Here is a 27,234-nt window from a genome sequence, read left to right as displayed (position 1 = left end):
TAAATAGCTCTTACAAAAAAAAAGACTCAAGAACCCTACAAAAGGAAAGGAGAGAGACTCTAAGAGCGTTTAGGAACAGTAAAAAGGCATTTTTGAGCAGTGCATACTTTTCAAATGCCCACCTGCAGGGACTGACTTTTGGTCACTGGTAACATTTGGCTGCTCAGCACCTGGCCAGCCCTCCCCCAGGCACCAGCAGAAAAGAAAGTGAGAGGAAAAAAACAAAAACATGGGTTACAGGAACAGCAGTCTATTATGGAAAAACGCCGCCACCAGTTAAGGCTTACAGCGAGCCAAGCTTTCCATACTTTCATAAATATATGTACACAGTAAATCTCCCCCTCAGCCAAGCTTTTGCACCTAACATCTTTTTAATTAAGTTTACAAGGCACACAGCACTTTGGATCCTGGGGCTCAACTAAATCTCTGCTTACCCAGTCAGAGCCTCGGTGCATGCATGTGTAGGGACCCTGGGCTCTACACTCAATATCTGCAACACAGTGCCTGGAGGCCGGGACCAGCCTCAAGAGCTTGGGATTGCTTCCAAGGACCTGAAAGAAAGCTGAGCCAACCTCTGCTACAAGTCCGCTCATCTCAGAGGAAGATAACTGAGCCGATCCTCCTCTCCCTAACATTTCCCTGACTCCCTGAAAAAAACAAGAACAAGTCAAGTTCAGCAGTTTCTGGGACAACACACTCCGCCCATTCCGGTGGCAAGAGCTTAATGCTGTGAATTTCCCCTTTATACATTTACTAGAATTAATCTGTATCTTTGTAAATTCAGAGCAATTTCCCATCCTGAAGAAAAAGTGTCTTATTCTAAATCCTCTTTAATGATTGTGCCTACCCCATTCCGCTGAGATTGTTCAGAAGGAAGAGGCTGTAATCTATTTAGCTTCAAGGAGGGTTTCTCTTTGACGTGCTCTCCTAATAGACCATTTATCAGGATGAAGGGTGCTCTCCAGAGACTGCAGACAGCAGGACAGGCCTAGCCTGAGTGACAGTTTGTCCACCAGAGATTGACTTTAATGAAGCACGGAATAAACAGGAAGATTAAGAGACTGCAAAAATCAGCGACAAGTTTTGAGTACACCTGGGTAGCTTAAAGTGCAGCACACATCTTTCACTGAATTATAACTGATACATAAATATTTTGTTGCTAAGGATTTTGTGGATATTCATCATGGAGTTTCTTTCTCTACAGCAGCAATCTGGCAACAGCATGGATGTATTATATGGGATACGTTTTTAGCAAAGTTCAGACCATTAAGGCAGCATCTCCGGCTGAAGCTGTCAGAGCTCCTGCTCCTGCCATGACAGAGCAGCAGATCCACCTGCCTGCTATGTCTACCGGAGGGTGAGGGCATGGCAGCACCTCTCTTCACTGGCTGTTACCAGAAAAAGCTCAGCACAGATGCAGGCATCTTTGGACAGGTGACTTTCACCCACAAACCTCAGGCACTCAGGCCTGAGGTATAACCACGTGTTGGTCTTTGTTCTAATACATGTGACTCCAGACATCTCTCCACCATTTGCATACTCATTTCTTTTGCTGCACTCTGATAAACATTAATTTGGTAAACTGAGCCTGAGACTGAACCTATGAATAAAGAAAAGTTTATCATTCAGTGGCAATAAGCCACAAACGTAGAAAGGAACCTTCCTACGACCACACCTCACAACTAGAGATGTCTGATACACTGCAGGCATCTATTACCAGCAAGTAAGACCCGTTGAATCTTCTTGCCACTGGATGATCTTCTGAATTTAAATACACACTTTTTGCTAAAGCAAATAAACCAGTCACACTCCATTCTGCAGATGCTGGTATTGGAGAAAACACAGAATACTGCTGGGATAGTTTATTCCCAGGAAAGAGAATGAGAGCTTGAGCTCCAGTATCTAGAGCCGCAGAATTCAAGCAGTTTTTACTACTTTCAAATAGCTTTGTTCTTGCAGGTCAGAAACTCTTTACCAAAACAAAAGAGTTTCCAAAAAATATTCCAAAGAGTAACAGTTTCCAAACAGAATAACTGCAACACATACTCTTGCTGTAAAATTCCAGGGACAGTAGTTTTTGACAAAGTGGCTCCGTGAAGTTGACTTTACACACACACTTATGAAGTTCACATTGTGTAGTTCATCTCCTTGCAAAACTTCTGCTTTGTCGTTACTAGTATTCACACATGATATCCAACCCAACAGAAAATGGCTGCTCCATTGCATAGGCAACTTTTTTTTTTTTTTTTAAATAGCATATGGAATGTCCTTCTGCAAGTACAAGAATTGAAGTTAGACGTGAAACAAGCAATATAAATGTAATCTAGGTGTTTTAGGATCCCAGTCTGCCCATGTTGCAATTATACGTTCTCAACAGATGATGGCACCAGAATTCAATCTGTAAATAAACACTACTAGGTAACTGACAGATGGCTTGGATAAGTACATTAAAACAAACGTACCAAAATTTAGCTAGTTTAAACTGTATAAAATAGACATAAACTAAGTAAAGGTTGGAATGTGCCTTTTTAAAATAAACTGTCACCTTTCCCCTGTTCTCTCTTCCCCCATGTCTCAGACTTCAATCTTTAACCATTAAGCAAAGATTTTGTCTTTCAAAGTGTGTACAGAAAAATCAGATACTTTAGCCAGAGTCTTACTTCCAAGGGATACTACAGATACTTATCCTTGTTACCAGAGTTGTCATGCTTTCAGCCTTTGCTGTGCTCTGTACAGCAGTGAGTCTTCTCTTAAGAGCACAAGCTAACCACAAGATCTGAAGCACAGCCAAGAACATTAAACTCAAGAAGAAGTATTGGCAGTAAGCAAACTTTACTTTTAAATTTATAAATAATTAGGCTGTTAGAAGTCAGAAAAAAACTACTCCTCTATAGAAATTTTCATGAGTTTCTTACTTCATCTTTTTACATTGTCCTGGTTTAAACATCAACAGTTTGGGCAGGCGCTTGAAAAGATTTATAAGAAATTGAGTCTGCCTTCATTGCTTCTCAGGTAAACATCACGTACAGATGTAAAATAAATGGAGCAGTAAATATAGTTGAAGATTTGGTAACTGGATTAGTAATAGTATTTCTAACATAGATTATTCACTAAAGTGGGAAAGAGAAAGGTGTTAAATAATTCAGCAAGGAACAACGAATGAATAATTGGGCTGTTAATTTACTGTTCTTTAGTCCTTGCAAAGGTTTAATGGAAGCTATGTTGCTTAAACTATTGAAAGTGTTTTGTATTTGCCATATGTTAGCAGAACCACCATTAAAACTGTAATTTATTATTGGAATGAGCCTCAAAAATATTATGCTGAAGCCCCAGAACCATGTCCTGGAACCAAGGGTCAGATTAGCAGTTTGTTCATGGTATTGCTCTGATATGTCTCAAGCAAGACAAAGAGCTCCATTAATTCTGAAAGGACAAAACCCCACAAGTGTACTTGTTTAAAGTGTAATTAGTAGGTTGAATTCTGCAGTCCAGAATAATGCTAGTGGTTAAGCCATTTTTTAGTGGGCAGAATGTACTTATATTTCATGAACATTATTTAAATCCAAAAAAAAACACTCCAAGTCGCTAGCTACAGAAAACAGAGAAAAACATTTTTGATACCTAACATACTCATACGTTGCTATTGCCAAAATGACCACGCTGAAATTTGAGGGCTTAAACTGCATCTTCTGTGTTTAGAGATCACTGTGAAAGCAATTTCTACAAGCTGTCTGTTTATTCCTTCGAGCTCATTCATTTGCTGATAGCACTGTCATTTTTTGACAGACAATAATGAAGGTATTAGTAGCTGTTGTACCCTGCTCTGTGCATTTTATATACCTTTCCTCATTAAAGACTATTTTGACACATTATAACAAGATAGCATTACATGCATTCTTTATGCTTTACGCACAGGTAACAACTTTATAGTAGTCTGTCTATTAAAAATAGCATTTTTTATTATTAGATACTCTTCTCTTTGCTTTTAAGGTATGACAGATAAAGACCTTCTATAAGATACCATTTTTTTCCTTCTTAAATATGCACATATGATTGAATTTTACAACATCCAAATAAAAGCTCTGCTAGAAGTACCATGTAAGCTCGACTTCATCTGATTTTCATTGGGGATGAATTTTAGAAGGTTGCTTGCTCTCCATGTTTCTGATTTTGTTCCTTTAAAATATTTCTCCAACCTCCCACTGCAAACTTCTGACAGGATTTTTTGTTGTTGTTGTTGTTAGCTAGGCATATAAAATAACTATAAATCTGGGTTGGGCCTCTGCATGCAGTTGTAGTGCAAATGAACAACAACAGTAACTGTTGGGAGTTAAAATGCCAAAGTTGCATAGTTATAATAGCAGGATTTTACTTCTAGTTCCTTAAGTAACTAAAACCAAAAAATCAGGGCAAAGCAGAACTGGTTTTGTTCAAACAAACTAATTCACATTTTTGCACTAGCATTTTTCCTCCCAAGACCACTATACCGTTTACCAGTCTCATGTGATTCCCATCCTTGTCAACAGCAACAAGGACCACATCTTCATCCAAGTCCATAATATTACTTTATCCCAAGAGCAATGCTTGACTGAAGAAAGAACAGCCTGCCAGCCTCATATACAGGTTGTAAAAGGGAGTATGATAGCAGAGGCATCACAGCAGGCCTTTCTTCCAGCTAAGTGGGCAACACTGCTTTTTTGGGAAGAGTGTTTGCAAAGAGGTAGAAAACACTGACTCATCTAGATTAAGTTTTTTTTTTTTTGCTCCCTGCTCATTGAGTAAGGGAATTAAATAAGATGCATACAAGCCTGGCCTCCTACTAAAACTGAATTTGACCAGCATTGCAGCATGCACCTTCTGCAGGTTAGATTCTTAATGACTACATCTCAGCTGATCTCGTACCTTTAATTCATGAGCTGTATCTATTCTGTGATCCCTGTTGGGACTCCAGTAGTGGAGACTCACCAACATGACTTCAAAGTGCTGAGTGAGGTGTTGCAAAGAACAGTTGTGGCAGCAGAAAGCTTATAGTTTAACGTCTCTGTCTCAGACTGTTCAGCAACCCTGCCTCAGCTTTGACAACCACTATACACAAGTTATCTTTGAGTTAACTCAGGTGCAAATGCAAGGCTGGCACCCTGACTTGCTATGTCACAGATAAACCAAGGCAGGTTCAATCGGAATTTCTATCAGGTATCAGGTTAAAACACCTATTAGTACATCCCATTAATACATCATTTGCAGAATAAAGGTCCTAGAAATGAATAATCCTTGAGGCAATACAATACCTTCCCAATATCTGGCCAACTCATCCCAAAAGATAGCAAAGCCATGATTCTACCCAATATAAATGAGAAAGAGGGACTGGAGAGAAGAGGTAGAAAGACCATGTGACTGGTAGTAACACGGCAGAAGTATAAATGGAGTGAGTTTCTTCATTCCTGGCATTCATTTCTGAGGGGACAGGGAAGATAACTTCAGGAGAAGCTTCAAAAGGCCTCACCTTACTGGCTACATAATACAAATTTTCTTTTGTTTTAAAGAAAGGCATGAGGATTTTACTACAGTATTTTTCTTTAGCCAGCTTAATACTCAAGCCTAAAATCCTATCCTCTGCTCGTCTGGGATAAGCATGTGTGTGTGTGTATCTGTGCATTTCAGTAATTTATATAAAAGTTAATCCAGTGGTGTGATGAGAAATGCATATTACATTTAAATGAGCAGAGGGAATAACAAAGAAAACAGATGAAACCCATTACAGGTGTCTGTGAGGAAGGGAATACGGATGTGAAGCTCCAGTCTGAGAATTTTAACAGCTGTCATTAAAATACCCCAGTGGGAATTAGAATACTAAAGCCTTTAACAAATCTTGCAGGTTACTGATGTTTGGCCTGTGCATCCACAGAGGGCTGAAAATAATGAAGCAAGTTTTAATCTCAGCCAATGAGTTTAGGATAATTTTGTATTCTGGCAATTCTCATTTTCATCATGCAGAATAAGTTTCTGTCTTTCACTCTGAGAAATCTCTCTTTTGTAGAAGCAGAGTAAGATGTAGTATTTCAGCCTTTTGAGTATTCAGACCAACAGATGCAGCCAGAGGACTAGAAGTCATCTCACTCTTAAATGTAGCACAAGCAGGACTTAAACTGTAAGAGATTTGAAGTAGCCATATACACTGGCAGCTTGCTGTCCATTTATTTCTAGTTATCGAACTAGAAGGGTTAGTTAGGTTCATAATAAAATGTATGAAATCTATTGAATCAGCTTTTTTGTTTGTTTGTTAATTACAAAAAAAGGAAGCCCTTGTAGAGAACCACATATTCACCTTGTTTATAGAAATTATCCCCACTACTATGAAAGGAGCAGTCTTTATGCTAAGATTACTAGAAATGAAACAAAGACATCTGCAGTAGGATTGGCCTGGAGTTGCTCCTTCCATTGGCTGTCCTGGCTACACAAGAGGTGAAAGAGAAAGGTCTGAGAGGCAGGCTGGCAGGCACACACAGCTCCCTCTGCAAAGCACTCAAGCACAAGGAAGTCTAGAATAAATGTAAATGATCTCATACCTCAGTAACCCTTCTTCAAAATACAATGTTTTACCACTGAAAGAGACAAAACAACAATCAAGTTATAAAATTAAGCAAACCAGGCTGTACAGAAAGATTACAAAACACCAGCCCCGTATACACACATTATTTGTCATTGTCTATCCCTATACTACACAAAAACATCGTAAGAATAATGTAGTGTAGTATATAGTTGCATTTTAATTGCTTACTATGTACGTGTTCACATACCCACTCATCACTCAAAGCTCAGGGTGAGTGGGGGCTTTCTTGTCCTCCACAACAAGAATCAAGAATCAAAGTACATATTTAGTCATCACTACCTAAATGAAGATATTAAAGATAACAGAAAACCCTAGGACACAGCAGCCTACAACAGGCCTTGTCTATTGTCTTCAATAGATCATAATCCCAGGACAACCGATGAGCAGTTCTACTGCCACACAGAATATTCAGTGTCCTTCCAGTACAACTCCTCTATGCTCCTACTGTACACATAGAAGGACAAATACTGGAGAAGTAACAAAATAGAGGAAATTAAAAGAAGCAAAAGAAATACATAAGAGAGATGTAGCTTTTTTAGCGTGTTCTATAAGCAGCTGTAACCCACAAAACCAATCATGGGCAGAGATGCTTATCCAGTGGTCTGTAAACAAGCGTTATCTGGATTACCCACATCAATTTAGAAGATGTATATGGATGACCCCATAATCAACCACTAAACCCTCCTCTATCTTCAGTCTACTTGTGCAAGACAAGTAGAACATTAGAATCCGTTCTAATTCTGAAAATTAATAGGAGATACCTAGCATAACCCAGACCTTCTCTTTGTGGGGAAGTTATGATATTGGAGAATCAGGAATCCATAAAGCATGTAAAGTAACAGTTCAGCCTACTTTAATGCAAGACCCTTTAGGCCATTACATATCATGTAGCACTTTAGACGCTCTTCAGAAAAATAATATAATTTTATCTTGCCAGAAATAAAGAACAAGTTGCTGAAAGGGGCAAAATGCTCCTTTAAAAGGATTGCAGTATAAATGTAGTCACCATAACTCGCTCGTTTAGATCAGATATTAAATCTTGAACTGCATTTTGAGTGTGAAAACTGTTGTCTTTACTTCACTTGAGAACTCCTGAAAGACCCCAAATTATGGGGAAATAGCTACATGGCTTTCTACAGTATGCAGCACTATGCTCAAAATTTAAAAAGAAAATAAATATTACAGTATCCAAAGTACATTGGGATCTAATTTCAAGATTCATAGGTGCTTGGATATTTATGTTTGTCAAGTTTACATCAATATTCAAACCTTTATTTAGACCTAAAAGTTCTGCAAATACTGGACAGGTCTTTCATTTTTTTTTCTGGTAACAAACAGGTAGCTAGAAAATTCTCTTTTTAGTCCCCTGGTTAAAAAAAAAAGGGGGGGGGGATTTTGATATTCTGCTCTTCTCCCATATATTGATCTACCCAGGTAATTTTAGATCAGTAAAGCAAATAATTACAGGTTACAGTTTTGCAAAATATTAGAATATTTACTTCAAAACAAAATTAGCTTCTTTTATACTTACGTCTTAAGAGAAAAGTAATAAAAATGAAAATCAGAATTAAAAAAGTATTTTTAAAACAGAAAAATATATTATTGTGTTTGTGAGAGACAAAGGAAAGAACAGCTTTAACTTTTCTTGCTAAAAGTTCTGCTTGTAAAGACACGCCTCTTAATTTTTATTTTGAAGGTTATTCATACCAACTGCAAATACAAAGCCTTTTTCAATCATTTGTAGTACATGGGATGTCCAAAACATATATCCAGAAACAAGGTAAAAAAACTGGGTATTTACATTATGCAAATGAAAGGTAATTTGCACAAGAAACTTGCAGAGTCATGAAAAAAAATCTCTTATTTAAAAACGCAAATAGTGGTATTATGAAACTATTTAAAATCCAATTAAAAACATAATAGAACTTCAGCAATCGACAGTTTATCTCCTTCTAATTGTCAACTGGAATCGAGCAAGAATGACGGGGTTTAAGAGACTCCCTTTTTATAGAGACTGCCTCCTTTTGCTATGAAATCTAAAGTATGGTTAAAAAAATTTTTTAGCTAGCTACAGCCAAGCATGGCAGAATTTGGACCAGCCTACAGACAATCCAAACCCATGCATCCCAGGACTATTAATCCTTTGCTAGTAAATTTAACCTTTAAAGCAATTTATTGCAGACTGAGGAAAGCAGAAAAGAAAGCAGCTTGACTGAAGATGTAAGGTGAAGAGAGCACTGCTCTGGCTTCTTAAATAAGTCAAACCTGTGTAGCAGCTAGAGCACAGGGAGCAGGCCACTCATCTCAAACCTGCCTGAAGGTTATGTGAAAACTGGCTACACCTTGCAGCATGAACTCATCAAATACCATGGGGAAATGTGCTTGAGTACAGGCTGCAGGGTATGGTTTGCAGTATGTACTTCTCAGAATGCTGCTAGACTAACAAGGAAGTAATAAGCGTATATGAAAGGACATGACTGCCATTAGGGAATAAGTGTGCATTAGAGGCTTTTAAAATTTAATTAGGGTACCAAATTATATCTCAGTTCTTTTTCCTTCACAAACAACAGCAACCAAAAAAGCTTATGACCTAAAATAAGCCTGTTTAAATCTGAATGTAGCTATTACTCAGCCTTTATATTGTACTATCACCCTGAAAATACTACCAAATGAGGTTCTATACTTGTCCTACAAATGTCAAAATCCCTGCCCCAAAGAGTTTGCAGGTTGTGTTATAAAGTCTAATTACTGTGAAACCAGAAACCTCCTTACAAGTGGCAAAATTCTGAAAAATCAAGATAATTGCAACCCTAGCTCATCCTGATTTGTGAAGCTATTTTTAGAACAGTATAGGCTGATGTGCTCTAAGCTTTTTTACATTTGCATTAAGTCCTCTGTGATTCCTCCTCTGAAATGTGTGCATATGCTGAGTCCATGTGAGATTCTACCACTGGCGCTTGTCATAAGAATTAAATCCCTCTCAAGCTTGTTTACAGCTCAGTACTTGTCATACTGCTCCCCTGAGCTTCATGGCTCACTGTTTTTTGTTGTTGTTGTTGTTTTTCCTCTCTGGCTCTGTGAAAGATTTAATTTCTTTTTTGTTTATGTGTGTACTTACACTTGCAGGTGCAGAAAAGAAAAAAATTGCTGTACCCAGATGTTTTGAAGCTGCTTTAGCATACATACAGCTGAAATTAAGGAGAAAAAATAGATTAGATAAAAAACAACCATCTCATATGGTATTTTATAGCATATTTAATAAGCCTATCATGTTTTTTTTGACAACAACACTCTTGAATATAAGTTTAGGAAAACCAGCATATTCTACAGTTGCTGTCTCTATTCTTTTGCAAAGAGCTTTTTGAAGTCTGAAGGTGGTCCAATTACTCCTATTTCCAATTTTGCTAATATCTTGTAGTGGTTACAGACTCCATTATAAGTAAAGCTACTGCACACCAAGCTGTCTTAATTCATTACTGAATTAGTTGAACCTTAAAGAGCTTGATCCAGATTCTCAGCCATACTTTGGAAAACATACTGTATCGTTAAAAAAAATTACCCTCTTGCTTCTACAGAAATAGAAGCAATCCTTGCCTGGATTGCCTGTAGAGACCTTAGTTCTTACATCTCAAATCACATCTAGTTCAACATGTCTACATTTCACAAATGCAGCTGGTTAACCTTGCAAATTCATTTACTCCATCACATATTCAAGCAGTCTATAAAAGGCTGCAAAGATGAATAAGCTATTGTTTTATAGCAACTACTGTAGCTATCCATACACATGCCGTAATGGCTTGTCTGCTTCACCTTAACAGCATGTGCAGACACAGAATCTTTCTGCAATAAATAGAGTGGCTGCTAACTTCTTTGTTCAAGCTCAGCACATGCATTAGGAATCTTTCCTTACATATACATGTTCCTAGTCAAATAAGTTTATTAGCACAATTATGTGCAGAACAAAATAGTTCTTTTTGCAATTTTTTTGATCAGCATTTACATTGTAACTTTTCTAGTCATGCACAATTTGTAACACAGACCTTGCTGGAGATGGTAATGGTAAAAAATATAACCACCTGAAGCAGAATCCAGTGAAATTTTAAAGGATGCTGTTGTGAGACTTAAATGATTAGATCTGCGTTTCTTTTACCTGTTTTCAGCTTCAGTAACTTCCTCTAGAGCTTCTACTGGGCAGTTAATGGAAAAGCCTGAACAGCTGCTCTGTGACATTACTGTATAGTCACAGTGTTCTGCCTACCTGCCTACTGTTGCAGTGGGAAAGGTAGACTGCTGGGCTTTTTTTTTTTTTTTTCTTTCTTTCTTGATATCTTCATTTTTGTTTTTGGTTCTCTAGTATTCCAGTTGTCACCAAAATAAAGACAATTCTTCCCCCAGTGAGTCTCAGAATGTTCCTGATCTTGGAACTGATTTGGCACAGTATTCAAAAGTTTAGGGTTATAGAAGAGGTGCCATGAAATTGGTGAGTGTTAGGTCTATAAATACATAGACCTATTTCTTCTTTCTAAGTCTCCTTGGTTTTATACCTCAGCTTTACTAACTTCACTATGCATAACTAAAATATATACTCTTAAACTGATCGCAAAAAATAAAGATATGGTTCAGTAAACAATGTAGTAGAGTAAGTCCATTTTCTATGCTAGAATGAACACCAGGATAGTTAAACTGTTTTTTACAGGATCCTCAGAATTTGATGCGCTGCACAAATAAAAAGACATTACTGACTGACTCCAGCAAACAAAGTTTTTCTACTCTGTGCTTATTTTTTTTCAGCAAATTAAATAAAAGATAGATACAATAGTGGTTGATGTGTAGAAAGCACTTTTCACCTACCCAGAACAAGATTTGGCAGTGAAATGTATTTAGCTTGATGGACAGGAATTACCCGAGTTCAGAATGAGTGACCTTGTCAATTATTGACCTTTACCTAATTGGTGTACATTATATTCAAGAATATCAGATTACAGTCAGGTCAAATTTCTTTTTGCTGTGAGGCCACAGGTAACAGACAGTTTGGTCTGAAGCTGAACAGAATCTAATATTTCTTGACAGAGTCCTCTACTCTCATTAACTAAAAGCAGAAACATTTTGCCTGTACATTCTTTGTACCACTCACAGTAAAGTTCCCATTTGCTGCTGCTTCTTAATGATCTTTTATTGCAATGATGCATCTAGACAAACCGATGACACTCTTCATTTGCTGATTTCTATCTTCTCTGGAGATTATCTTCAGCAGAATTCCTACCAGCTTTAGCATGACCTATAAATAAAGAGGATATACCTGTTATTGTAGTGAGACAGAAGTTTAGGGTGGATATACTTTACCCATTCTCATTTGGATAAGCAGGAGAACAACTTTTTAAGCATTTTTTTCAGTTTATTTTACAGAGTTGAAGGTCACATACAAAATGATATAAAAGAGATGCAATCAAGAAACTCTCACAGTTTAAGTGGATTGTAAGCTCTCTCAAACAATATATTTTGTTATTGTGGAAAGAACCAATGCATTTGTAAGGAGTGTGTTAACACATTAAATAATGAGTGCATTAATCTAAACCACATATGATGTGAGAAGACAAAAAACATATTTTTATTACAGCCAAAATACAAGTGGCAGTTGGAGGTCACAGCATGTTAAAACACTGCTAAGCCACAGATCCCTAGTGCAGTTAAATCACTCAGTGCTAACTCACAGTCAGGAAAAAGAAAGGCATCCCCTTTTATATGGAACTCTGTTTTGGTTTGATTTCAACAATAACCTTTCCCATATATATATAATAGCATCTATAGACAACTATGCTAGGAAGGGCCAGCTTTAGCGTGGTGGAAGTGCACAAGTCTAGCAAATATTTTGAGAGCAAAGGTGTCTTGGAGAGGAACAATGTTTCTCAGAGCCCTTAGGTAGCCCCCACCTCAGTAGCACAACCTGATTGATCATATGAATTATTTTATGGAGAGTGAAGATGAAATCCTATTTCCTTCCAATGGGTAGCTCATCTGGCCAGGAGCATACTTTGATTAGCAGAATCCTCTAAATCAAGTAGAGTGGCAATTGTACAACAATCTGTTTAGGTAAGTTTGTGCTCAAAAGAGTGTAAGGATTGTTGCTAAACTCCACCCTCTTTTTAACATGATCAAAAATAAGTTGCTGTGTTGTGTTTTTTGTTTGTTTGTTTGTTTGTTTGTTTTAAACTCTCCATCTACATCAGGGAAAATAAAACCCAATTATATTTGCAATGTGGTTGCACATAAACAAGATGTGTGTGTGCGTGTACAAGGCAAACCTGTGGGAATGCAGTAACAGTTCAGTGTGGTTAAGACTTCACTTGACTTCCTATACGACAACCACTTACCCTCCACCAAGTCCAGCTTTTTCTGAGTTTCCTTCCAAGCTGAAATCTTGTAATTACTTATACTACGGGGAATCATGTTGAGTCCCTCCATTCTGTCCCAGATTTATTTAGTAATAACATTTCATTTATACAGTAAATAAAAATTAAATTCTGAGTGATTAGTACCTTCCTGAGTGGCAGACTAGATTTTATTTAACAAAATCCTATGCAAATAACATTTGAATTCAGAATCCACATTTAAAATGAATGTTCTGTAATTACAATAGGATATTGCAACATGCTTGTTTGGATAAACCAAATATATTGAATTTGCATACATCTAAAAACATATTACTTGCATGCAAATAACAGAAGCTTTATTATGACCTTTAAAGACTACACTGAAAGATGTATAGGTCTTACTCCAAAAAAAGGTTTCCACCGTTAGTGACAGCAGTTGATCAAAACTAATAACGTCTCTGGAGACCCAGCCCTAATAAGCAGACAGTCTCACAGACCCAATAGCTTCATTACTTGCAGCTGTTTGGTATACTGAAAGCTCACTGTGCTTATTCCTCTTCTGGCAATGCTTTCCCTTGTCACAATAGGAATTTGTATACAATCCCCTACAGATTACTCCAAAAGCGTTATTTTTTTAGGCTGTAGTTTCCCACAGTATAATAGCCCAAAGTGTGTCAAGATGCAGGCTTAGAAGGGAAGAGAATCATCTTTTTCACCTCAACTGTATCTGTGGCTCTAAGAGAAAGATAAGCTTTAAGGTACACAGCCCTTCTTGGGGTTGTGAAACTGAAGCAACAAACCACGAAGTACAAGCTGGAAATAATTATTTTGAATTCTGTTATGTTCATCAGTTCCACAGTTTGAAAGAGAAGGCAGGTGAAGACCACAAATAGGCACCAGCTAGCGGAGAAACCAGGAAGGTCCTAACATCTACAGAAGGGAAAAGAAATCACTTATGAAATAGCCACGGATAAACTAAAAGTGGAATGATGACAAAATTCTTACTGCAATATTTATTTTAAATTTATGCTGTACTCAGTCCACTGTTGTTAGTATCTATTAAGAGTTTTAATTTTACTTCCACACTCATCTTTCAAACACCTCAAATGAAAACCTTGCTTCGGATATTTAAAGACGGTACCATTGTTACGTCTGGTTTGATACCAGCACTACACTCTCACTAGTATTTTAAATATGCAAAGATTAACAGCTGCAAAGGGAAAGCATTTCACTGAATAAAGCTGAGAAGAAGAGATCTAGGCAGAGTGGATTATTATACATTCCCATCCACAAGTAACTTGCATAATGTCTGCTGGGGAAAGAAAAGAAAAAAGAAAAAAAAAAGGTATGTTTGCTGTATTTTAAATATAGGTTGTACTTCAATTTTCCTTTTCATCAACAAGATTGCCTTCTGAGGAGCCTGGTGGTAAATGGTTTCTTTTGTTGAATGGACAGAAGTTTTAGGTTATTAAAAAGTATGTTCTGCTTTAAGAATTTTATCTTACGACTTTAAATTGAATCAATACTAAGTGCCAAGCAGGTATATAAACAATACAGGTTCAGTGCATTGAAGCAAACCTGGAGAAATTTCATAGGTAAACCTCAAGAAAAGGTAAGTCTTTATCAGCCTTAAAACAGAGGCTGACAGTCTGTCTTTACACTTCACTGCTGGGGTACTTATTAGCTTGCTATTTCAGGGAAAGGTCACAAAAAAGTTGCAAACTATAGTTTAAAGGATGTTTATATTAAGTATTAGTGCTAGGACACTCTTAGGAAGAATTGGCAGAACTTCATCATGTAGCACAGATGAATAAAATGCTACTATTCACATCTTAATGTCAAGTCACTTCTTAATATATTAATATAAAACTGCATACATGCCACTTGCTAACTTCTTTTTGGTTCCATCAAGGAAGATCATAAAAGCACTTGTCTCCTCTAGGACAACTGAGAGCATCCAGTATGTTATCTGGGAAAGAAAAGAGAGGACAGTCACACAACCACAAGAAAAGCTTCCCCACATCAGGATCCTTTTGTGAATTCTGATCTGATAGGCATATCTCAAGTTTTTTTGCTATCTTTCAGAGCCATTCAAATCAACTGCACTACTTCCTCAAGCTACAATTTTAGGAACATTAAAAAAAAACACATCACTTTATCAGATAAAGCAGGTTAAACCACCTGTCCTGCGTGTAACACGCTCATGATTAAAATTTTGAACTTACTTTTGCTTCTCTTCTGTGTCTGTTGCTTTCCATCTCCATCCAACAACCTAAAAGTTGATTATACATCAACCATCAAGAAAGATACATTCCAAGATACAAAAGGATGGTCACAGGCAGAAAGAAGCCCAGTACTCCATGCATAAGAATAAATAGACATAAAACATATTGACTGAGGAATGAAAGCTACATTTTCCAAGGCTGCTGCATCATCAATATGAGAAGACAATCTCCTTTATAAAGATACCCGTGTATGCTGTGCCTTTCACCAAAGGTTTTGTTCCAAAGAAAACAGCTCTTTTAAATTAAATGTTTAATATTGAGAATTTAGTGAACTAAAATAAAAAACCCTACGTTTATTTACATTAACTTCATAACACAAGGCATTTGTTCAGCAATGGTCATTCTAAAAAAAAAAATTCCCCCACTTTAAATGCAGATACACAGATCAACATCACAGTTATTCTTGTGGTTGTTATAAAAACCTCAGCCTCTCTGAAATAATGGTTCAAACAGTAAATAAACTTCAACAAAACCAGCTCATTTTTACATCCATAAACACACTTTATAATGCCTTGCAGGCATAACAACTACATTAATCTCCCTCAAAAAGAAGTGTTTCACAGCTAAACATTTTCCACATTTTCTTCTCCCCCCTGCTCCTTTTTCTTTTTTATTAATATGTATCTGGTGCAGTACAGAAGAAAACAAATTCGAATGCTTAGCTTGGATCAATAAAATGACTAAATAAAAAATTTCAGTCGAGTGCTTTAAAGCAAGAACAGTGATCTGAGACCTAAAAGAACACAGCACAAAACTCTGTCCAACCTCTGTAAACTAATATGAAATACCAGTCAGCATATTTTCATTTTTATAAAGCGGTGAACCAACAGAAATAATATGTAGTCAAAATTATACTTCGATACTTAATGCTCAAAGGAGATAACGTGCTGGGCTTCATCACCACTGTTCCTTAGAGCTACATTAAAATTAGAGCAAAAGTTTTATTAAAAGCAAAAATCATCCGAGTAATCATAAAACATACTTACCAAATTTTTTATTAGAGGCATATTATATTAAGCATACATCAAAAATACAGGGTGCAACTACACAAAATAAGCTCAGCTCACAAGCCTCAAAAATAAAACACTAAAGAGAACAAGAGAACAATCAGGTATAAAATCTGCTCTACACAAATTTCTGAACAGTCTCTTACAAAACTCTACTGTGACAGCATCCGGCCACAGTCTTTGGTGGAATATTAGTATACCTTAGAGCATTAAAAAAATAATTCATTGCTTTCTACATGCTAGCATATAAATAACAATGCTTACACCTGCAGAAAAGCTTTGAGTTTTGTTTTTTTTTTTGGTTGGTTTTTGTTTTTTATGTAAGGTTTTGCAGAATAAAAAGTGTTACTCGGGATTCTTAACTCAGCCCTTCAGTTTCTAATGCCTTCTGTCACTAAAGCACCAGAGAACGTGACTTAACACCTATTGCCTGGGGTTCTTCTCTCTCCACTTCCAATAAGTAAAAATGGACTTTTGTTATAAAAATGTTTTTGATGTTTTGCTTCTTCTAGGTTTTGCTTAAAATGGCAATTTGAAATCCATCAGCCTATTCTTGGAACTCACTGTGAACTATGATTCATTCTGATTATTTTCCTGGGTTTATTCATGCATTCTTTGAAAGAACTGAATTCTAGGTAAGCCAAAGTTTCTTTCACAAACCGCACAAGACAAACTGAGGCATTTGCCATACTTGAGGAAGTGCCAAGTGACTGTATAATCACCGAGCATATTCTATTAATTACAAGAGCTTTTCATTAAATGCAAATAAAGAACATGTGTGGCATGTGACTTCCTTCAAAATACAAAGTTATATAAACAGAGGTGAAGTTGTTATTCAAGCACATATTGTAAATGTCTTCAGAAGGGAAACAGTGATTCTGGTGTGGATACCAAGAACCAACCTTAAGTTACTTTTTTTGGTAAGGTAAACTTCAGGTAAAATGTCTTTCTAAATTCAAAGAATGGTGGCACAGAATAACTACCAATGGCTGGATGGAAAACAAAACGAAACAACAAAAAAAAACCTCTTACATCACTCAGAAAGCAAAATATTGAGTTATGTACACTGATCACATTCAAATAGCTCAGAATGCAGTCAGTGTTAATTGATCTTCTGGAGTGACATCAGTCAAAAGCACCAATTTAACTTAGCTCTAGGAAACCCACTGAATACACGACAGTAATTTTCATCGTTATGCAACCACCTGCAGCATTCAAACAGCAAATTACTTCAGATAGGAAAACCGCAATGGATTCTTAGATTTTCTCCTTCGCAGAATAACATGCCACTGCTTTCACGATACATTTTATTTGCCTATTTAAAGTTATCCCATGGTCTTGCTAGAACAACCTAGTTCTCTCTAATCTCTCCCTTTGGAAGCGCTGATATTTCATATGTGGGTGATATTTCATTTGTGGGTCTATGGCCTAACATTACTGTTTTAAGGGATATGGATTCTCTACATGGATTGAAATAAATAAGAGTTTACATATTAAATATCTAAGAATACATATGTACTTTTGTCAAATACTCAGGTTTTTTAATTTTTGATTTTCCAAACTTTCTCAACAGTAGCTTTCAAACTATACATTTTTCATCCACATTTGTATTATTAAAATGGTAAACATTTTAAAAATTTAATTGCATAATAAAAGACAAATGTGAGGACATTCCGAGCAAGTACCATACAACTGGCTCCACCTGAAGGTAATGCTTTCCAACACCACATATCAGATTGTTATTCAAAATAATCAATTGGCATGTAAAAATTAATATTCAGATTAAAAATAGTACAGGTTTCTCTTGGTTTATATGAACACAGGAACTCCTTCAGTAACATATACACCAAGTTCTACAGCTGGTTTAGAACTCTGCAATACGCTTTTTGGGATGCTGTGTTTTATAATCATTCATGCCTACAAGCATGAAGACACTAGACCTGTTCATACTACCTCAAATTAAAAAATTCACTACAACACTTAAAGATCAGAAGAATACTGCAACTTATTGTTCTCAGCTTTTTCACTTGTTTCTTATTTGGAGTTCTTTAAGCAGCAGATCTTGGAGAGCTGTGACTATGTAAGCCGTTCCACTTTTCTTTCTAAAAAGCTTCTAAACCTGCATGGAGGAAAATTAAGAAGCACTTTAACATCTGATTCATATAGCTTTTTAAGAGTTTGAAGCGATTTTTGAGATGATGAGATGTGGTTTATTTAGAAGTTCCAACAACGAGCTGAATGGTCTCTAAATTTTAATACTGTTGCTAATTAGACCCATTTAGCAGCTAAGCTAGTTAACCTAAAAGGACAGAGCAGACTTCAGTAGCATGCTGATGGCCCAGAAAAATATCTTTATATAATCTGGAAAAGTTGGCGCATCTAACCACAATATACGGCTACAAAAATATGCTTATGTATAGGCACTTGCTTATTTCAAAAATTTACTTAAGTGTCAAATTCACAATTTTGAAATGAAATAATTTCTGGAATCTGCTAATAAATCTTTTTTTTTTTTTTTTTTTTTTTAAAAAGGTGGGAAGACTATGCCCAAAGTTTCAAGCTGAGCAATAAAATTATTCACAAAGACAAAATTTTGTTGCAAATATTTACTCAAAAAGTAATAATTTACAGCAGTGCTTTAACAGCTGTTCAAAACATTTAACATTCATTAGAAATAAGACTAAGTCAAAAGCACATTCTGAATATTTCAAATGGAGCAATGAAGTCCTAAGAGCAAGCTACTGTTAGTCAGTTGCATTCCTATACCTAGCTGCTAGCTATAAAGAAAAAAAAAAAAAAAAACAACCCAAAACCAGCAGCTATCTTTCTGTACATAACAAACTATAAAAGTCCTGAAATCGAACTGTACACTCCTATGCTCTCGTGTCCTTTTTGTAACAGTTAGCAAGTAGCAGCTGCAAAATGGCAGAACATATGCCAGCTGGTATTTCCAGTTTGGGGTTTTCCTTCTTTCTGCTTAAAACAATTTTTACATTAAACCATACTTTGGTTTGACTTACAGACCATTCCTATGGGTCTACTACTAAGAATATTTAAAACAATGGTAAAAGCCTAACAGCTACAGTACTTTCAGCAGTATGTCCTACTTTATACAATTATGCTCGGTATTTCTGCACAGCCTGCACATTGAAAACCCCACAAATATATATATTTTGTCATAATATTTCCACTTTCACTGAAAGTTTATTAAGGTAAGCTTACAGTCTGGCAGGATTACACCTGTACAGAGGTGCATAGATTCATATAATTCTGTTTACATGCTTTTACAGACAGGAATGTGACACCAAATCCAAAGGTTTACGTTTACCCAATTTATCAGTAGACCAACAACCATTGCTACAAGTGTGCTCCACTTCAGCATCAGAACTGAATTCATACTGAATCCCACCGTTTCACTTAAGGATTTTTAAAAATCTTGTCTTGACTAGCAAATCACTTTATGTGAGATTAAAAAAATAGAATTTATTCCTCCTTTCAAATGTTGGTTTATTAAGATATACCACACAGAAGAGACAGGCAGACAAATTGAAATGTGTTACCTTTCATAAACTTAGTTAAATCAGTTGTACATACATGTACATGCTACCTTCATATGCAAAGTTTCCCTGCTGTGTCTCTTTCTCGCTCTCAAAAAACCCTACAAGCAACCATGAGCACACTTGTCAGGAATGGTCCATGGTGTTCCTACCATTAGTTATAATAAACAATAAAATGAACACAATTTCAGCTTGTTTCATTTTCATCTGTCTTGTTTACAGTTGTTTCCATTCTGCTGGGACTGCTTTCTTTAGAAGTCTCGTCTGTTCGTTCAGAGGGTCGTTCAGCTTTCTTTGATGAAGGTGCAACATTACCTTTCTGAAGAATTTCAGTCGCTTCATGCTCTAGCACCTCTGATGGAGTCAAAGGCTCCAAATGAATACTGCCTTGTTCACTAATGTCTGAACTAACGGATTCAGGTTCATTTCTTTTTCTCAAGAACTGCTCAAAACTAACATCTTCGCCCAACGTTAGTTTTAAGTCCTTTGCGTTCATTGCTGAAAGTGTAGTTTCATCCAAGTTTTGTACTTTAGTCTGGTCAGTCAAGACACCATCATCTGAACTTTGGCAAGTTTTCAACTCGCTTTCACCATGAATACATTTTTGTTCTTTGTCTACTAATTGTTTGTTACTATCTGAATCACAACATGCTCCTTTCTCATGCAAAGAATTCTTGGAGCTATTGTCATGGAGTTCCAAATCGGGAACATTTTTTGTATCTGAGAATGATGAGTTGTCTTCATTCTTTTCAACCGATGCAACTTTTTTAGCTTGATTTCTATTGCATTCTTTTGTTTCCTCTGAAGACTCATGCTCTTGTTTGCTGAAAAAACAAAACATGTTATTTTTATAACAGCTAAAATAAAGCAACACATGGCTGTGCTCTGCAAAGTGACACTCAGTGGTATTGCAGATTTCCTATTTGGTATTTCCATAGCAAGATGGGCTGAATTTAACAAGTGCATTTTTCTTAACCATTTACAAACTCAGCCTTAGGACTCTTCAATTCTTGCATTTCATCTCCAGAAATGAAAGTTGTTCCCCTTCTATGATGTAGAACTTTTCAAAATACACCATTAAGTTCCCCTTTGATGCAGATGTCGATACAGCTATTTGGGAATTTCTGTTGATGATGTACAAATAAAAGAAGCCAGTTCGGACCTTTATATTGCCAAATTAACTCTGCAGTACTAATGGCAGTCAGGAGAAAAAGGAATAGTTGGAAATCAACATTAATTTAAATCTAAAATTTAGTGGAGCAGCTAGAAATTTGAGAATTCATTGAAAAAGTAAATCTGTGAGGACCATTTTTCAGAGTAAAACTGCATGTTGATTAAAAATAGGAAGGAACAGTACTGACATACAAGTAAGAATGAGAATCTTATTATACAATAAGATCTAAAACATAGTGTATGAACTTTTATACAAAGTAGCTGCAGTTTAAGTCTCGTATTATCTTAATAAAGCCACATGCAGTCCTTTAAGGTTATTAGGGAGGGGGGAGAATAAAATTCTCCAAAGAGACTGAACTGTGTATTTCAGATGCCACCTCTACCCATAAAAGAAAGCATCTAGTCACATGCTATACACAATTTGCTTATGTGTTTATATTATAAGAGCCAAAATCCTAAATTCTACTCTGATATTTCTTTTTATTTGTTACAGGAACCACTGGCTTCTCTCATTATTTTAATGAGGAGCTCTATTTTTGCTGTGAAGATTTAAGTTTGGTAAAAACATCATTCTAAACCCATTCAATTTTTTTTTTCTGAATGAGAAGTAGTTCTAATTACCTTAAATAGTGATGTTGATAGACAAAAAAACACAAACAAACAAAAAAGAGAAGGATTGGAGGGGAGATGAAAGAATGAGTTTGATTTCAGATATAAATTCTACATAGGAAGTGAAATTAGGAGCAAGCACATCTCCCAGTTTAACTTTTGAATCTGAAACTTGAAAATAGCCTCTGAACAGTGACACGCAGATAAGAGATGCAACAGATAGTATCATCAAGTATCTTATTAATCAAAAAATAATTCGTACTTTATTTCTTCATGTAGTTTTAAACATGATTTGAAGTCACTTCTGACTAAACCCACCTTTAACACTGGATGAGCAACAGACAGTTCAAAGACTTTTACAAGGAATAACCAACTACCTGTTATTAAGTTTTTGCAATGTATTTTCACACTGAGAAGTCTAACCATGTTTTCCTACTGATGTAGGAAGTTGAAACAATTCATGTGGTTCACCTAGATGCCAGGTGATGCTGAGCTGCACAGAAAATGGTTAGTCTGGTCCAGGTGCTACATACTGCAAACATCCATAAGTCTGTTTTCAAGCTTTACTGTCACTTAAGGAGGGTAATTCGGAAATATTCTATTTCCTACTTAGAATTTATAACACGGGAATATTTTGAGCAGGGATAGGAGACTACAGAAATACTGTTGAACTGTGAAATCTCATTGGCCACAAAATAATAATTTTCACCGTTTCACCAGTTTTTCTTCATAATAAGGAACTAACTCAAGGGACAGGTCAACCTTTATTAAATTACAATTTGCAATTACAGATTTGCTACCACTGCCAGACAAAGGTGTGTTTTTTTCTTTTCATTTATTGTACTAAAACAATAAACAACAATTGCCAATAGACTTTCATAGCCAAATTCTTGTCCTCCCTCCCAAACTCCTAGAAAAAGTGGAAAAAGCGTAATATTTGAGAGAAAACACAAGCCTAGGTTCTAGCACAGGCATCACCACTCAGAACCACATAACATCCATGGCTAACATAATTAGCCTTACTTCACCTGTTCCTAATTACTGTACTTATTCCAGCAAAACACTTAGCTATACAGAGCCTTAAATTCTAGTAAATATTTAGAAATGCATTCATATGAAAATCCAGTCAACTGTTTATGGGAGTGTATGTAGCTCATATACATGAGCTACTTTAGCTACTACTTTTCAGCGAGCAGCCTGAGGGCAAGGAGTAGTTGCAGAGTTAATTAAGCACAATATTATGCTTTACCTGGCCAGTTTTGAACACAGGTATGAAAAAATAAAAAAAAGGTTTTAAATAAAGGGATGACTAATACCTCATCAGCACACACAACAGTGTTTCCACACTGTGAATCCTATATGGCTTACATGTATGTACACACACGTTTCACACTGAGAAATTCCTCAGAAGGACAAACCTCCCTTAACGTCCGAAGGGAACCCATCACAAACTCCCTCACCTTCTAGTAATCAACCCCCAGCTTTGACCAAACCAAGTCTTCTCACTACAACTCATTTTTGGTGAAGCATGGGAGGTGGGGGGATGGGGAGGAAGAAAAATCTTTATATATTTATTTCTCATGCAGAAAAAAAGCCGTCTCTTACCAATAAAACAGAGTATAAAAACCAATTGAACAAATTTTTGCACAGCAATAACCATCGCGGAAACAAATATCCAGAAAAGAGTGATATTTTACTGCTAGACACATCAGTAAGCTCATTTAAATTGACCAGTTCTTCAACAAAATGATTTACCTCTGCTGAGAACTGCTGATGAATAAGCAAAACTCAGCAGCTGTGACGCACTAAAACCCGCAATAAAAAAAAAATTATATGGGATTTCAAGAGAACATTCTGTTAGTAGCTGAAAAAGAACAGCTTTCTAACTAATATTTGAATGAAATGCTCTACTCTACATGCAAACACTGGTTACAGTGTAAGAACACTAGAATTTCAGAAATCAAGAATACCTGGAAAATGTGAGAACTGTATATAGAAACTATACACAGTATATAGAAACAAGAATTTCAGTGATTAGAATACAAAATTTGACTGTTCTTTAATAAATCAGTGAATTGAAGTTTCTAAAGCATTACATCAACCATGGCTAGAGAGTATCAATTCTGGGCTATACTAAGGAATTAGCTGGTATATGCCTGTATGAAGCATGGCTTTAGAATAAGACTAGTGGGGACTAGTGGAAGAGACAGCTTTAAGAACAAGACATGAACCTACTAAGTGAAAACGCACACACATACCAAGCTAGAGATGGCTAGAAATGAAGAGGATTTTTTTTCTTTTTTTCTCATTGTATAGAAAATGTAAGATCTGGGGGTCAAGTGAGGCTGAGGGAAGTTCAGCTCTGCATGTGTGTGTGTTTTGTTTTGAAATCCTACTAAGCTTGAAGTTTTTTGCTGCAATTTGCTACGCATATTCACTTCATATTATTTAGATTATTAGTATTTTTTTATATTAAGCTTTTAAAACATTCAGGAAAAAATATTGCAATAAAGAAAATCATACAACTTCAGAACAGAAGTATGAAGTGACACACATCTGCATACATGGTAGTTGCATGCAGACCCTCAGTGTGTGGGCTGTACTTAGAGGTAACAAAATCAGTACCGTGGTTGCATTCACATTAACATGTTGGTATGAAACAACAGCATGGTTTTGAGGCAAATTCCTTGACTGCTCCCACATACTGGCTTGGTTTACAGAACTGCTCTGGTGTATGGAAGGTGAGGAAACTGAATTGGAAGCTCTGATCCATGAGAGCACCAACCATGCTCCAGCTCCTAGTGGAGTCCTCAAGAACCCACCCAAGAGCGGCTGTTTCACACAGCTCTGAAGTATGTGCACAGCACGGGCATTCTGTCCCGGGAACACAAGACTGGTCCTTCAAACCACAAATAATGCCTTCAGACCACAAGGCAAAGATGTAGGTTTCTCAGAACCAACTGCTTTGATCTACTCATCTGCTCCTACAAGACTGATTACTTGTTAATACCAACATAGCTATGTTGGCTTAAAAATTGAAAAAAAGTGTTTGAGGACTGAACACCTCTGGCACTAGAGCTACAATACTCTAGATGTCTGTCTAGAGGTCATAAAAATCAACAAACGTATCAAATGAATAGTTTTAGCAGGAAACACAGAACAGGTTTATAAATTAAAGTGACTTTTATCTACCTAAACACAAGGATAGGAGAATGTAGCACATAATATTCAATTAGAATTACAACGACTGTTGACCGATCTGTAAATTAAAGATGAAGTTATGTTCTAATACCTGAACCTTTTTATAGCCTCAATTCTTCAGTATGCATTTTAAATGAAAGTAAAATTTCAAATGATTTGCCTCACTGCATGAGACTATAACAAAGAAAAAAAAACACAACCCTTTCTAAAAAGAGAAGTAACCTACAGGGACTCTGAAAGCAGACAGTTTTCCTTTTTATTTTTAAAGCACTCTAAGTGCACCTATAAAAAATAACCGTAGTTGTGTTTTGACTATGCTTTTCAAGGTTAAATTTGCATCAACAACTGTGAAAGACTACTAATTGGCAGAAGAGATTTCAGGCCACAGGACCTGAAGTAGTAATTCAGATTGATTACATGATGTATAAGTCTGCCCGCACTGCATGCCCAAAGCAATGTATTAGATCTCAGTTATTTTCCCAGACTAACGTTAAAAATCCACAATTTCAATTATTTTACATAGATCGGTAATTGGTACAGTTACCCAACAAATTAAAGTTACTAATTTTGTTGAGTGTGCTTTCTACAAATGACATGGGTCATGACACTGAATGAATCCCCATGAACTAACATGTTGGGCTGTATGCTAAAATTGCTTCCAGTTTTCCTGGAGATACTGTTAATTCATACACAGTACTACACAAAATGCTTCTTCTAACACTTGATACAATTTACGTCTTGTTTTATGAATTTTGACTAATTTGCAGTTTAAGCATTACTAAGAACACATTTTGACATTTAGAACCTAAATTCTAAATGCCTTGTAGAGTAAATACATTATGACTGCTGTTCAAAAATCTTTATTGCAGAAAATATACATTATGAAAATATCATTTAAAATACTTCCACCCAATTACCTGAGAAATAACACAGTATGTGTTATTTTGTGTACTTGAATTTCAAGATGTAGCTGATCATTATATTTACCTTTTAAATGTTGGTGTTTCTGTTTTTCCTTCAGATAAACTAGGTCTTGAATTTTTCTGTAATAATTAATGATACTTCTTTTATTTTACATCCATGACCAATTGATTACAATAAAGTTGTAGAAACAAATTTACACCAACCTTCTCATACATCTCCTAGGTAGTAGAGATTGAGCATGGATCATAACAAAGTTGTTTGCAAACAGTCTTCCAAGTTAAAAAAAAAAAAAAAAAAAGCATAAAAAAGAACTTTAAAGCAACTCTTGTAACCTTTCTTCATGTACATCATTTCAATTACACCTTACTGAATAAGATCTGGAGAGTTAAGTCCTAACAGTGCTTTATTTGGTGGTTAAAAAAACAAAAACAAACAAACAAAAAATCCCACTAAATTTGTGTTGCTAAAAAGCCAAGGGAAAAGCAAGAAAGAGAAAGTTGAGGTTAGTATATTTTTATAAGCTTTAGGCAGTGTTTTACCCTACAGATGCTGATACATTAATTTTAAAAGGAAGATTCTTATCAAAACTCTTATAATGGAAGAGACTTTTGAGTCTAATGTAAGTTACTGAATGAAATACTTTCTCAGCTCTGAACAACATGGACAAAGTTGTGTTGTTGCTTTTTTAAATTAATTTTTAAAATGACAGAAGGTAAAAGTGACTGAAGACTGCCACTGGGAAAAGGTCAAAGCAGTTTTATAGAAACTTCAATACAACAGGGCATTCTGCTCATATTCTCTTACTCTCATTACAGAAAAAAATACTTAAGTGACAAAATTAAGTTGTTAATTTTTTTGGTCTAACTTTTTAACTATTAAGTGAATTCTGGTTTTACAATAAGAGGTTCCTATATGTAAACTCTTATATATTTAAAAAATGCATAATTAGTTTTATATATTATTAGTATACTTCTCCCCACAGAGATGGTGTATTTTATTTCAATGAAGACAAATTATTCAGCTAATATTTTGAAGTTGTATGTTAAACCTAATCTTATTCTGTCTTCTAAAATACCCTTTACAATACTTCTATCATACTTTGTTACATTCCTGTCCTACAAAACTCATACGATCTATAATAAGAAACATTTTTCAACTTCAAATTATTGTACTCTCTGTGCCCTTCCCTACATCTTGGAGATTATTGATCTGTATTCCTCTAGCTGGCCTACCACAGAACCTCCTTCTCTGCACATCATCTTCCTCTGCTCTGCCCAAGAAACTCTGAAGAAAGGAAGATTTCTTGGCTTAACTCTCTGAATTTTATACACTATATTCTAAACAACCCGAATCATCAATTTATATTTTTGGTTCTTCAGCACCCTGCTTGTTCTTTGACCTCCTGCTACCTATTCCCACAGGCCAGGGTGCACACTGCACTTCCGCTGACTCCACATGACAGAGGAAAAAATGATGACCATAGTTAATGCAGTTACT

At 36.0% G+C, this 27,234-nt stretch overlaps 1 protein-coding gene across 10 annotated transcripts in view; it reads right to left on the bottom strand.

The window, feature by feature from the left end:
- Nucleotides 1–16,245: 16,245 nt before the first annotated feature.
- The window catches only part of ZNF280D (zinc finger protein 280D), a 75,733-nt gene continuing 64,744 nt past the window's right edge, over nt 16,246–27,234 (bottom strand). For 8 of the 10 annotated variants that reach the window (XM_084532364.1, XM_084532358.1, XM_084532359.1 and 5 more), the window contains one exon: nt 16,246–20,654. In XM_084532364.1, the coding sequence (XP_084388490.1) occupies nt 20,018–20,654 (637 nt within the window). In that variant the 3' untranslated portion in view covers nt 16,246–20,017. Of the gene's footprint in view, nt 20,655–25,800; nt 25,857–27,234 lie in introns of all 10 variants that reach the window. The other 2 variants (XR_014696827.1, XR_014696826.1) reach the window with 2 other exon arrangements.

Source organism: Aythya ferina (genome assembly GCF_964211825.1).
Source record: "Aythya ferina genome assembly, chromosome: 11".
NCBI classification, from domain to species: domain Eukaryota; kingdom Metazoa; phylum Chordata; class Aves; order Anseriformes; family Anatidae; genus Aythya; species Aythya ferina.
This window is presented reverse-complemented; position numbering and strand designations above follow the sequence as displayed.